The sequence below is a fragment of the Ahaetulla prasina genome, chromosome 7, assembly GCF_028640845.1.
Source record: "Ahaetulla prasina isolate Xishuangbanna chromosome 7, ASM2864084v1, whole genome shotgun sequence".
Taxonomy (NCBI): domain Eukaryota; kingdom Metazoa; phylum Chordata; class Lepidosauria; order Squamata; family Colubridae; genus Ahaetulla; species Ahaetulla prasina.
In genome coordinates, this window is record NC_080545.1 from 65,365,295 (window position 1) to 65,379,750 (window position 14,456).

The window sequence follows — 14,456 nt, forward strand, 5'->3', positions numbered from 1 at the left end:
TGATTGGCTGGGGTGTGTCCTGTGTTGGTGGGGGCTTGGTTGTGCTCAGTCTAATCTGTGCTGCAGGGGGATTTGAGCTGGTGAGCTGCACTGCTGCTGTTTGGCTTCGTGTTCGTGGTCGTGCTACATCTTCGTAGTGGGTGTCAGTCTGCTGCATGTATGGATTGGAGGGGTTTGAAGTGGCTAATGTTGCAGCTGCGGTCTGGCTTCTGGTCCTTGGTCGTGCTTCCTGATCAGTGTGGGTTTGGGTGTGCTTTCTGGGTGGATGTGTGGTGGTGACATCCTGTGTGGACCGCGTGAGTGTGTGGGTCTGGTGTCATTCCTCGTGTTAGGGACACGTTTGTCAATAAGGGCAGGTTTCCAAATGGCTGGTAGGCGGGAGGTATCATCTCGTTTGTTCATGCTGTGTGGGCGTTTTCTATCTCGATGGCTTCTCTGATTATTCTGTTGTTAAAGTGTTCAGTTTTGGCGATAGTTCTGGTCTTTTAAAGTCAATATCGTGTCCTGTGACTTTAAAGTGTTGGACCAGGGAAGAAGTTAGTTCCTCTTTTTGAATGAGTTCTTGTGTTCTTCAATCGTGCACTTATTCTTCTGTTGGTTTGTCCAATGTATGTGGTGGGGCAGGCGGTGCATGGGATTTCATATACTCCTTGATTTTCTAACTCAATTTTGTCTTTGGGGTTTCTTAGGATGGTGGATATTTTTGGTTTGTGCAGAATGCTGTCTTGATGTTATGTTTGTGGAGGATCTTGCTGATTCTGTCTGTGGTGCCTTTTATATATGGGAGGAGGGCTGTGCCATTTTCTTGCTCTCTGTCTTGGGTTTTAGTGGGGGTTCTTTTGGATTAGTTTGGTAATCTTATTTCTCTGGAATCCATTGGATGTTAGTACGTTTGTGAGAGTGTGTAGTTCGGTTTTAGGTGTTGTTCGTCAGCTAAGCATTTTGTTCTAGAGATGAGTGTCTTGGCTACGGAGTTGATCTGTGCTGGGTGGTGGTGTGAGAGTACATGCAGATAGCGGTTTGTGTGTGTTTTCTTCTGGTAGATGGTGTGTCCTAGGGAGCCATTGGGTTTCTTGTAGACTAAGACATCTAGGAAGGAAGTTGGTTGTTAACTTCTGTTTCCATGGTGAACTGTATTTTGGGGTGTAGGCTATTGAGGTGTGTGAGGAAGTTTTCAAGTTTTTCTTTCCCGTGTGGCCAGATTATGAAGGTGTCGTCTCGTATCTGAGCCAGAGTTTGGGTTTGTGATCAGATTTTTCTAGTGCTTGGGTTTCAAAGTGTTCCATGTAGAGGTTGGCAATGACAGGTGAGAGGGTGATCCCATGGGTGCGCCTTCTATTTGTTTGTATTTTTGTCCGTTATAGATGAAGTATGTGTTGGATAGGCAGTGGTTGGTCAGATCTAGTATGTGCTTGGGGGTTATATTTGTTTTGGATAGCTGTCAAGGCTTCTTTGATTGGCACTTGGGTGAAGAGGATATGACATCAAAGCTCACGAGTAGGTCGCTGGGCTGTAAGTTTTGTTTCTTTATGATCTCTATGAACTGGAATGAGTTTTTTACGTGAGGCGATGGATTCTGCATAGGGCTGTAGTTGTTTGGCGAGAAATTTGGCTAGGTTTTGTAGAGGTGAGCCTATGGAGCTGACTATGGGTCTGAGTGGGGTTCCTTCTTTGTGTATCTTGGGAGGCCGAGAGCTTAGGGCATCTGGATGATTTCTCTCTGGGAATGATTCTTTGTTGGATTTCTTCGCTGATGGGGAGGCTTTTATTTTGGATCTAGTGGTTTTCTAGGTAGGTGGTGGGGTCTGTTTTTAGGGGCTTGTATGCAGGGTCTTGGAGTAGGTTGGTTAATTTGGTTTGGTAGTCAGATGTGTTCATAACCACCGTGGCGTTGCCCTTGTCTGCTGGTAGGATTATTATGCTGGTATCTTTTTTCAGGTTAAGTAGTGCTGTCTGTTCCTCTTTGGGTAAGTTGCTTTTGGGTGGCTTGCTGCTGCAGAGGATGTTGGTGATTTCGAGTCTGATTTTGTTAGCGTCATCGGGGTTGATTTTGGTCAGGCTGGTTTCAACTCCGCATATAATGGTCTCAGTGGGGATGTGTTTGGGAGTGACTGCAAAGTTGAATCCTTTGGAAAGGACATCGGTTTCAGCTTTGGTGAGGATCCTATCTGAGATGTTATGCACTGTTTGTTTCATGTGTTGCTGTGAGGGTGGAGAGGTTTGTTTCTGGCGTTCTTGTAGTCTTCGGAGTTTGTTGGTGTGCGTGTCTGTCTTGAGGGTGGTCTGTGTTTCGGCTCTCCAGACGGCAAGTTGTTTGGATTTGTCCCAAAGTGCCGGGTGCATCTTGTTGCTGAGTTTGAGGTGAAGTGTGAGGAGATCTTTGTTGATTTGATCTAGGAGGAATCTTTTTGTGTGAAGTTCATTTCTGATTAAGGCCAATTCTGTTCTTTTTAGGATGCGTTTGGTGGCTGCAGAGTTGGAGTGGAATTTCAATTGGAAGCATTTGGGGATTAAATTTTCATCAAGCGGCAGTTTCGTAGGAATGCGAGGTCACATAAAATGGAAGCTCTTTGGACTTCTAGTTTTCATAGGTCCTGGTCAGATGGTGGATTTCCTCCCGTAGAGGTGCAATATTTGTTTTCTGAGGTTTTCACGGTGTTTGTATATAGGTCTTTGGTTGTTCGGGTTTTCTCCGTGTAAAATTGAAGTGTCTTGGCGACGTTTCGATGAAGTCTCATTCGTCATCTTCAGGCTTCAGCTTCGTGCTTCTGGGAGCAATGTGTGATCGCAGCTATTTCTTCCTTTTAACTGCTAGTGGGGGTTTGAACTGATTGGGTGGGAGCTTGGCTGTGCTCTGATTGGCTGGGGGTTTTTTCTGTGCTCTGATTGGCTGGGGGTGTGTCCTGTGTTGGTGGGGGCTTGGTTGTGCTCAGTCTAATCTGTGCTGCAGGGGGATTTGAGCTGGTGAGCTGCACTGCTGCTGTTTGGCTTCGTGTTCGTGGTCGTGCTACATCTTCGTAGTGGGTGTCAGTCTGCTGCATGTATGGATTGGAGGGGTTTGAAGTGGCTAAAGAGAAGCCATCGAGATAGAAAAACGCCCACACAGCATGAACAAACGAGATGATACCTCCCGACTGAACCGCGCAGGTCTGAAAGAATTAGGAGACGCCCAGGTTATTTGCGTGACTACGTCGAAAAATAACATGTAAATAAAATGTAAATAGAGGCAAAGTGTTTTCTGGGAGGGGAGGAGTGTTATGTATTCATGTATGTACCTTTAAATATTTGGGCGGGAAATCAGCACGTTGCTGATTGGACGAAGCCGCCAGTAGAACTGTATAAAAGGAGAGGTTTTCCCCCCAGCCTGCTGCTGGGTTCACCATATATTAAAGAGCTGTTGTCACTACCCTGGTCTCCAGCCTCGTTACTTCCCGAACTTAACAGTTCCCTTCTATTTTGGTGTTCTTCCAAAGACTAGGATGCAAAAGAAAGCCCCTGAGCCTCTGGGTTTTGAGTTATGATTTCAGATCTCTGGTGCTATATAGTCAAACTGCTGCTATATAAAGCTATACTAAGACGCATTTAAAGGACACAGCCCAAATGAGTCTCCTTGGAAGTCACAGCTGACCTTCTAGAATGGGGTAAAAGGGGTGGCTGTGGCTGTTCCAACAAATTTTTGGAGTAGGACACTGTATTATGTGTGCAGAGTTCATGCATTATTGTTCTATTTTGAATATTGTGTTTATTGTTTTAACGATTGGCTTAATATGATTAGATACAGTGTTACTGTAAATCACCAAAAGTTTAGAAAGAGGTACATAATTGTTATAAATAATCAGGACATAACAGTCCATGCTTTTAAAGAAAAGAAATTCATTTAAAATCAATACTTAAATATGTACATTTACTTTTACAAATTAATATGCAAAATGATTTTTGTAAAAACTACAGTAAAACTTTATTAAAATATTTGTGTATTTGGATCCATTAACAAAACCTGAAAATTTACAATAAAACACACCTTACTACTACACACAGTATTTGGGGCTAACTCTATTTCCTTAAAGAGAAAAAATAAGAGAAAACTCAGTATGAGAATTACAATTGCTTATTTGTTCCCATTATTCTTTCAATAGCCTCTTAATCTAATTCAGTGTTCAAAATATCTGATTCTTATCGAGAACTGAACCTGAAATTTCAAACAAGGGATAACAATTTTCTCTTAAAGTACAACACTGGGGACAGTTAACAGAGGAATTTTACAAGCCTCTGAATAAAGCAGGGCACATGAGCGTGTTGTTTTCCCCTTGAGATAGCAAATAAAAATTAAGTAGGTCATGCAACAAGCAGCAGCATTATGTTCTTTGGCGCCTAGGTTTCACAAGCAGCCCTAATTTTAGCCTGCCTTGATAACGAGTAACTGAACAAAAACTAGGTGGTGCTTTTGGTAGCCAAGAGCCATAGTTGCACATGGAGGGGTGTCTGTAATAAAAGTGATATTTTGCTTTCTTTCCTTTTTAATGTCATTTAATGTTTTAATGTCTCCACGGGTAGTGATGCTATAGTTTGTTATTCATGCGGCTTTCCAAGCCATCAGTTTTTAGTTTACGGGTACCTAATAAGAGCAAAACTGTTTCAACTCCTACCCTCAAAACAACACTATAGAGCACTGCACACCAGAACAACTACACACAAGAACAGTTTTTTCCTGAACGCCATCACTCTTCTAAACAAATAATTCCCCCAACACTGTCAAACTATTTACTAAATCTGCACTATTAATCTTCTCATCATTCCCATCACCCATCTCCTTCCACTTGAGACTGTATGACTGTAACTTTGTTGCTTGTATCCTTACGATTTATACTGAGATTGTTTCCTTTGCAGCCTATGACTATCATTAAGTTTTACAAGTGTTGTACCTTGATGAAGGTATCTTTTATGTACACTGAAAACATATGCACCAAGACAAATTCCTTGTGTGTCCAATCACACTTGGCCAATAAAAAATTATATTCTATTCTATTAGCAGATAGAGCCACAGACAAAATTCTAAGGTCCACAATTCTATAGGCACCCTCATTCTGACCACCACAATCTGTGGTGAACTATTGTATGTGACCTGTCCACCAACACCACACTTAGATTCATACTATGCTACAGAGCCCCTGACTACGACATCGCTCATGCAAATATGTTAACCTCACTACTAACATGGGCTACCTCTTGCCCGTATCCTCTCATCTTTCTGGGAGACCTAAATCTACATTCTATAAACTGGATAACAAATGAATGTACAACCGAACCAATCCATAATACACTATACAACGCAGTCACAAACCTAGGTCTTGAACAACTAGTAACTAACAATACTAGACTCATGAACTGCCTCGACCTCATATTTTGTAATAATGCGAACTCAATTTATGGACTACAAGTAAAAGAACCCTTTTCCAACAGTGACCACTGCATGATAGACTTTTATCTAAACATACGCCCTCGCATAAATCGTCACAACAATAGTACTCCAAACTACAATTTTAAAAAAGCCAACTATGACCTTATAAACAATGATCTCTCATTTCTTGACTGGCAAAATCTATTCTCAACCTGTATCACTGTAGAAGATCACTATAAAGTATTTGTACTTGAAGTCAATAAAATCATCAAACTATACGTACCACAAGTCACCACCAAAATCAAAAGGAAAAGCAAATTACCCATATAAATAAAAAAGCTGCAATCCAAAAAAAATCCCTCTGGAAAAAAAAAAAGGGTTATGTAGCAAACTTCAAAAACCGCTACAAAAATATTTGCAACCAAATAAAAACAGAATGTAATACTTACCACACCAAGCAAGAAGAAGACCTTCTACGCACTAATTCCAATCGTGCTTTCTATAATTTTGTGAACAATAAATTTAAAGAAACAAGATCCATTCCACCACTAAAAGAACCTAACGGCAAAGAATGTACTGACGAAACAGTTAAAGCAAACCTCTTTAACACATTCTTCGGCTCAGTCTTTGTAAACAGTGATGGCTCATATCCAACATTCCTCAATCGTACCAAAAATGTTAACAACGACTTAACACATATAGACTTCACAGAACAACGACCCAACACATATAGACTTCACAGAAGATAATGTTGAAAAAACCCTTTGCAACCCGAAACCATCATTATCTATTGGACCAGATGGACTATGTGCATACTTTTTAAAAAAACTTTCAATTAATATAGCTGAATCCCTAAGCATAATCTTTAATAAAGCCTTCAAATTTAGTTCCCTTCCAAAACTCTGGTCTCTAGCCACAGTCATCCCTATCTTCAAAAAAGGAGATCCAAGCCTAGTTGAAAATTACAGACCTATCTCTCTATGTTGTGTCTCATGCAAAGTAATAGAATCTATCATAAACCAATCCATTACACTCCACCTTGAAACAAACAACCTTCTCTCTAATAAACAATTTGGTTTCAGAAAAAAAAATGTCTTGTAACTTACAACTTCTCCACTGCAAAAACATATGGACTACCAACCTTGATCAAGGAAAAGCAATAGATGCAATCTACATAGACTTCTGCAAAACTTTTGATTCAGTAGTACATGATAAACTACTCCTCAAACTAAAATCCTACGGCATTTCAGGACCTCTTCACAATTGGATAAACGCCTTCCTGTCAAACAGACAAGTGGTCAAAATTGGCAACGCTATATCAAATCCTGTTCCTGTCAAAAGTGGCGTTCCCCAAGTAGTGTTCTTGGTCCAACGCTCTTCATACTATACATAAATGATCTCTGTGACCTCATCTCAAGTTATTGTGTTCTCTTTGCTGACGATGTCAAACTATTTAATACCACTAACAATACTTCTACCCTTCAAGAAGACCTCGACTTAGTTTCCGATTGGTCTAAAACTTGGCAACTCCAAATCTCTACCAGCAAATGTTCAGTCTTACATATTGGAAAAAAGAATCCTATCAACAAGTACAAACTCAATGGTCATTACCGTACTGACGACCCCCACCCTGTCAAAGATCTTGGAGTTCTCATATCAAATGACCTTAATGCCAAAGCCCACTGCAACTACATAGCAAAAAAGGCTCTAAAAGTTGTAAACCTAATTTTACGCAGCTTCTTTTCCAAAAACTCTACACTACTAACTAAAGCATACAAAACATTTGCCAGACCTATTCTTGAATACAGCTCATCCGTCTGGAACCCATACCACATCTCTGACATAAATACAATAGAACGCGTCCAGAAATATTTTACTAGAAGAGTTCTTCGCTCCTCTGAAAACAACAAAATACCTTATACCAGCAGGCTTGAAAGCCTGGGATTAGAAAACTTACAACTCCGTCGACTTCAACATGACTTGTGTTTAACACACAAAATCATCTATTGCAATATCCTTCCTGTAAAAGACTACTTCAGCTTCAATCACAATATTACAAGAGCAAAAAATAGATTCAAGCTTAATGTTAACCGCTTCAAACTTGATTGCAGAAAATATGACTTCTGTAACAGAGTTGTTAATGCTTGGAACTCATTACCTGACTCCATAGTCTCTACTCAAAATCCCAAAATCTTCAACCAAAAACTGTCTACTATTGACCTCACCCCATTCCTAAAAGGACTATAAGAGCACAAAAGTGCCTACCGTTCCTGTCCTATTGTTCCCTTCATTATATCAATTTAATATAGTTGATGCATATTCTTTCACTTACATACATATATATATATATATATATATATATATATATATATATATATATATATATATATATATATATATATATATATATATATTCTCTTCATGATGTGTTTTTTTTTACTTATGACAATGTTTGTGTATACTGTTGTGACAAAATGAAATTAAAAAAAAAAGAAAAAAAACAGTATGGTATCATGTCTCTGTACTCTTCCAAATAGGCAAACAACGATGACGGAGAAGGAGCATCATGTGCACTCATCTATTCTATTCAAAAGGCTGCACGAAAGCTTCGGGGAAAGGTTATCCACGCTGACTTAGCAATTTAGAACAGAGAAATTAAACCTGTGACAAAATTTCTTCTTTTGTATAGTGTTTGGAGTTTCACTTGTGGTTACAATCACTTCATTCAGGAGAACTCAGCGCCACAGGTATTTATCCCTCGCTGCCCAAGAGAAAACAGCGAGACTAACGCACGCGCGCATGCTCCAAAACGCCGGACCCAGATAAGGTTCTGCGGCGCATATCAGCAACAAAACCAGCGCTTCTGAAGTAAAGCGCATGCGCACAATGTCTCGTGGTGCTCCGTGCAACCACCCGAATGCACATGCGCAGTTCCGGAATCCATCTTCCAGCCTCGTCTTCTGACCGCCCGCAGGCGGCGATATATGACGTCACGGCGACGCTAGTCGGCGGTAGTTTGAAAAAGAGAATGCGCTTTTCTTAATTGTGATAATGTCGACGTTGAGTGCCTTTGGCAAACTCCCAATACTTAATTCTTCGACCATTTTGGTACGTATCGTGACGTCTATAAAACAATAGTTCACGCGGGTAACGTCTGCGCTTGCCGTGCCTTCTCCGGTTATCGCTTCTGAAGTCCTGTGTTCAAAACGGGTTAAAAAAAGCGATTCCGTCCTTCAGCCAGTGGTCGCGAGGTCTGCCTCCTTTTAGCCCGCTGACCAGGGATTTGGGTGGTTTCAGCTTGATACGGGAGTTGCGTTGAAACTTTCCAAGGAGCGACATCCTGCGGAATGATTTCGCTTATGGAATAGTCGCCTCTCTCAATCCGAAGGGGAAATCTGCAAAGTAGTATGGAGATTCTCTGTCATCCAGGTCGGGTTGTCCCGTGCTTTTTTCAAGAGACAACTGGGCTTCCAGAAAGTCTCTTGAAAAAAGCACCTTTCGGACTGCAAAGTAAATGACTGTCTTTGCGAGTGTGACACCTCTGTATTTATTAAGTATCCCAGGTCCCAGCAGTTGACGGCAGCTCCTTAACCTATCTCAAGAAAAGCTCCTAAGGCTTGAATCTGGCTAATACTTTGGTGAGAGGACATCTGGAATCTTCAGATGTATAGGCTAGATTGGGAAGTTGAAAAAGGATACTGAAAGGAAATCGCTTTTTGAATGTTGCCAAGTAAACTAAACTAAGGAAGTATAGACAGCAACACATTTGTGATCTGCTTATACTGAAAATAAAGACTACCTATTTAATTCCTCCCAGTTAATGGCTATTTTTTTCTATTGAGTCTGATAAAATTCAACTAATTGAATTTGATAATAGAAGAAAGAGGACAGCAAAAGTATAGCAGGTTAGAACTGATCACTGTTTTTCTTGCAGCTATTTGAACTAACTTTTTTCCTCATTAATAGTTGGTGGGAACAAATGATGTTTTCCAGCAGCAATTAGCAGAAACTATACTTAAGGAAAAGCAAGATTTGAAAATAAATATGTAAGTAGTAGAAAAAAGACTCCACTTAAAAAAATATTGCCAGAATTTTTGTTCTCAACTACATTTTGTGGAATTCTATACAACATTTGTTAATCTAAAACAATGACTATTTGTGGTCTATGGTATTTTGGTAAAGTACCATGCTCAAAAATGAGGAAATACTATATACTCTTTGTTCAATCTGCCCCTGCAGAATCCTTGCTTTTGATTATGTTGTCAATTTCTGAGGATGATCTGGGCAGCGCACCAATAAATTCTGTTTTTTATCCCCCCCAAAAGGGGGGGGGGAATCCTAACTAGATAATTAATAGTTTGCTAGTTGATGACTGAAGTAGAGAATGCTTGAATAGTTAATGGAGCTGTTATATTGTTCAGCAATTAATGATATTTCTTGCCAATATCTGGCATATAACAGTTTTATGTCACTTTCTGGCTTGTTATAATGAGATTGTAGCCCAGTATACTTGGAACTAGCAGAAGAAGTTAATCTTTAGCTAAAATCACATAGCATAGCTAGTACTTAAGTGTAATCATACTATGTTACATTTGCGACTGTTTTTTTCTTTCTGAAGTGCTGTAGTTTAATTTAATACTTGATTCCAATAAAGCTTCTTTAGAACAAACTTGGTTTGGGACTGTTGACTGAAAATGCAGGGTTTTTTGTTGTTGTTTTTTTTAGCCATTTGGCAGCCTCTCTTCCTTTACCTGTGGAGAGAAACCACATTCGACCAAGGATTGATTTGATTGTCTTTATGATTAATGTTCAAAGCAAATACAGGTATGAACAGAAATAATATATTTGACAGAAGGTGAGAAGGGATTTCTTTGTCTAATTGCTAATTTGGACAAAGTGTAATAAACTCAAGGGAGAACATAAGTTTACTTATTTGCATTGAATAGATTTGAAAGCTATAAGCTCTCATTTTTAAATAAACATCAAGTATGTAAAATTAGATACATTAGGTATGTTCTTTAGCTTAAGTTATTTATAAAACAAAAATCTAAAAAAATAGAATGCAATCTTATTTAATAAATTTCTAATATCATTAAAATAATAGGTTTTTTTTCCCTTCTAAACTTGAATATTATCTAGAGAAATTTCCTCCTTCAGGAATTTAGTAAAATAGAAGAGATTATGTAAAAACTGAAAGAGCAATTATTTTCACTAATGGGGCCTCTTTCTTTTCTTATGATTTATTAAAAGCTGCTATCACTATATCATGAATATAGCAAGGGATTTATTTGCATTTGTAAAAAAATATAACCCTGCATTTTGTTTCCTTTTATTTGCTTTTTTGCCAGTTTTGAAGATATAGAAGCTTCCCTTATATATGTAGAAGCAAACTTTTTCCTTGGAAAAGTGTGCCTTCTGGTTACTGGTGGTATGTATGAGATAGATTTGCTGCTTAAAACAATCCATCAAATCGAACACTACTTGGCAGGCAATCTATTCTGTTGAACAACCTGTACTTAATCTCAAATGTAGCAGGTTGCTACCATGTTTCCCCGAAAATACACCCTACCCCGAAAATAAGCACTAGTGAGTGGGCTTGGCCAGCACAGGAGGTAGCCCTTCCCTTCTCCGGTCACTTCATGGTTGCCGGGCCTCTTAATTGCGGCCCACGGATCAGCTGATCCAGCGAGGGCCGGGAGTTCTGTCTCTCTGGGCGTCTGTCTCATCGTAGCAGCAGCCTAAGCATCACTCAATATCCAGGCCAAGAGGAGTGCAAACTGCGCTCACCACCTGCTCCATAACCACAAGATGAGTTACGGAAGAGAGGGGCCCTTGGCTTTGAGGTTGCCTGGCGGTGTGGGAAGGGCTGGGGCTAGCAAGAGTGCGCTGGAAACATCTCCAGGCACCCAGAGAGACAGAACTCCCAGTTCTCGCTGGATCAGCTGATCCACAGCTCGCGATTAAGGAGCCCAGCAGCCATGAGGTGATTGCGCTCCTGGCCTCCTGCACCTCAAAAAAATTAAGACACCCCAAAAAGAACCCCTAGCTATTTTTGGGGGGATCAAAAGAAAATAAGAACCGGTCTTATTTTTGCAGAAACAGGGTACTTAAATTCTGACAGCTAACTAGTGCTCCATCTTGCATACTTGTATACTTTTATTTAATAATCTGTTACCATTTAGCAATGTGTTTAATGTTTTTATTCAGGGCTTAAATAGAAATGCTTACTGTTTTTACCAATAATATATTACTGATATTAAATAAAAGAAACAAAAATACCTGGAAAAAAGATTCTGAAAATGTCTTCTTTTCTTGTCTTTTTTTTAAAAAAAATAGTAGGTAGAATGAATAAAATCAGTGTGGATATGGATGCTGTCTGGAAGCTAGCAGATCGTTACTGTAGCCCTGTCTTGTTCTGTGAACTTGAAGTAAGACCTCTTGTTTTTTAAAAATTATAGATGTTGTATTGTTTAAGTAACACATTCATTTTGCAGTCTAATACCAATACATGCCAGTTTTTAAATAATCAGCCAAATAATCAAATATTATCTTCTATAGGCTAACATTCTTTTTATTTCTGTTTCCAATTATTGGATCACTGTCTCTATTAGCCTTCCCAATGTTCATTTAACAACCTGGCAAAAATAGAACAAAGTTATTTCATATTTTCCCTCCATTCTCAATCTGTGAGAAGCTGCATGCTAATGGTTTAATTTTTTCCACCTTGCCCAATGGGTTTCTTGGAGAAGTTAACAGTTTCTAAAAGAAAGTGCAGCTGAATCAAGGTTGACTCAGTCTTCCATCCTTCTGAGGTCGGTAAAATGAGGATCCAGATTGTTGGGGGCAATATGCTGACTCTGTAAACAGCTTAGAGAGGGCTGTAAAGCACTGTGAAGTGGTATATGTGCTATTGCTATATAATAGCAATATGTGCTATTGCTATATTACTAAGTGGCTATTGCTATTGATTAGTCCACATAATATTGCCAAAGGGCACATGTGGCCCTTGATCTGCAAGTTCCTACCCTTGAGGTTATTTTTTGAGTTATAAAAATAGCCAGGTGTGAGGAAAGCTTATGGTCAATTAATTGATTTCACAAATAAAAATAATTATAAATCAAATAAACATAATTCTTGTGTAAATAAGAATAAAGTAAAGATATTGTAGTCATGAAGAATTGCTTTTACCCTACTCAGCATCAAGGTAAAATCTTCCTGTGGCTTTTCCAGAAGAGGGTGATAAGAAATAATCATGATTAATGTAACAATGAAGTAATGCCAAAATGTTGGGCTTTGGAAGAAAGAGCTATCATAGTACAATTGCTCAGATAATAGCCAGTTACTCATCAAGTAATGGCAGCACATCTATCACAAATAAATTTTTAATCCTACTTTTAATTATAATGGAGCAGCAGTAATAAAAAATAAGCATTTTTGCACTTCACATTTTCAGTTGGATGTTATATTTTTCTGAGCTCAGTCAAGCTAAATTCAGGCTTGGAACTCTCCATTTGCTATAGTAGAATGGTTGAAATTTGGCTTGCTCGCATGAAGCTTTGAACAGTTTTGTTCTATGCAGGTCGTCCTTGACTTTGACCACAGTTGGGATCAGAATTTTCGTTGTCAAGCAAGGTGGCTATTAACTGAGTCGCACTCAAGTTTACAACCTTTTTTACAATGGTTAAGTGAATCACTGCAGTTGTTCAGTAAATCACATGATTGTTTAGCAAATCTGGTTTTCCCACTGACTTTGTCAGACGCCAGCTGGGGAGGTCACAGATGGTGATTGCGTGCTTTGAGATGCTGCAACTGTTGTAAATACATGCCTGCTGCCAGGCATCCACATTTTGATCATGTGACTGTGGGACTGGTACAACAGTCATAAATGGGAGGACCAGTCATAAGTAACCTTTTTCAGTGCTGTGTCTGTGGAGACTCGCAGTTATCCAGATCATAGTTGTCTCAAAGGGGCTTTTTTAAAGGCAACTGTGGTGTTTTTTCTTTGAGGAAGAAGTTTCACTTCTCATCCAAGAAGCTTCATCAGTTGTGATGGTGGCGGGGGATGGAAGGATAGGTTCTGACAGGATGGGTAGGGGTGGGGATGTAGTCATCTGGAAAGTTAGCAATTTCAGACAGATGCTAAACAAATGGTTGTAAATTGAGAATTACCTGTCAGTAATTCACACTGTACTGGCAATACACTTTCTCCGGCAGATGATGAAACTGGATACAATAATTAAGTGGCCTTTTGGATTTACTCATTTTTGCAGAACAAGAATATATTTGACTGTCCCCCTGTCTTTATATCCGGTAACAATTTTACAGATATTTTAAAAGAGTTGTTTGATCTTTTATTTTCCTTTTTTCAGTGTGAAAAAGTCAGAACTGTCACAGCTCAGAGACTTCTCCGGATGTTACAAATATGCGCTGGTCATGTATTGGGGATGTCTTCCCTTTCGTTCAGTTCTTTAATGAAATGCTCCATTGAGGATTCAAGTTTTTTGGCATAAAACATTTTCCAGTATTTTCCAGTTTTATTTTCTGTGATTTCTGAGTGAACTGAACATAGGTATCACTGTCAGAAATAAATCTTATCTACTATTTTTTCATATGGGATAGGAACTGGTAAAATAGACTTCAGGTGTTTTAAACGAGCCAAATTAGCCTGGACTTGTCAGGAATTATGATACCTTCTTCTCCAAGCCTAATTCTCAAGTATACAGCAGGCAATCAAAATAGTTGGCATATGAACACAGGTATAATACATGAAAACTCTGGCGTTTCCAGAATGAATTGCTAGAACAAGTTTCTTAATGCCATTTACATACAGATAAATATCTCCAATGTCTTCAGGATCTTCATGAAGAAAAGTGTTTCTCATAGATCTGTATATGAAGCAAAATGGAAGCCCTGCAGTCTGCAGCACATAAAACATGTATTATTCTGAGAAGAACCTCAGTGACAGGTTGGGCAAAAAAAAAAAGATATTTGATTAACTATTATACAGCAACTGGCTTTTTGGATAATTAGAGATACATATCCAATGCAACTAAAGTAT

The 14,456-nt window shown here is 39.1% G+C and overlaps 1 protein-coding gene across 1 annotated transcript; it reads left to right on the forward strand.

The window, feature by feature from the left end:
* Positions 1–8,320: 8,320 nt before the first annotated feature.
* Positions 8,321–13,922, forward strand: CENPM (centromere protein M). The gene is made up of 6 exons (XM_058191353.1): positions 8,321–8,506; positions 9,365–9,444; positions 10,124–10,222; positions 10,747–10,826; positions 11,735–11,826; positions 13,768–13,922. Exons 1-6 carry the CDS (start codon positions 8,450–8,452, stop codon positions 13,906–13,908), a joined length of 549 nt encoding a protein of 182 aa, XP_058047336.1. The 5' UTR covers positions 8,321–8,449; the 3' UTR covers positions 13,909–13,922.
* The last annotated feature ends 534 nt before the right edge of the window (positions 13,923–14,456 follow it).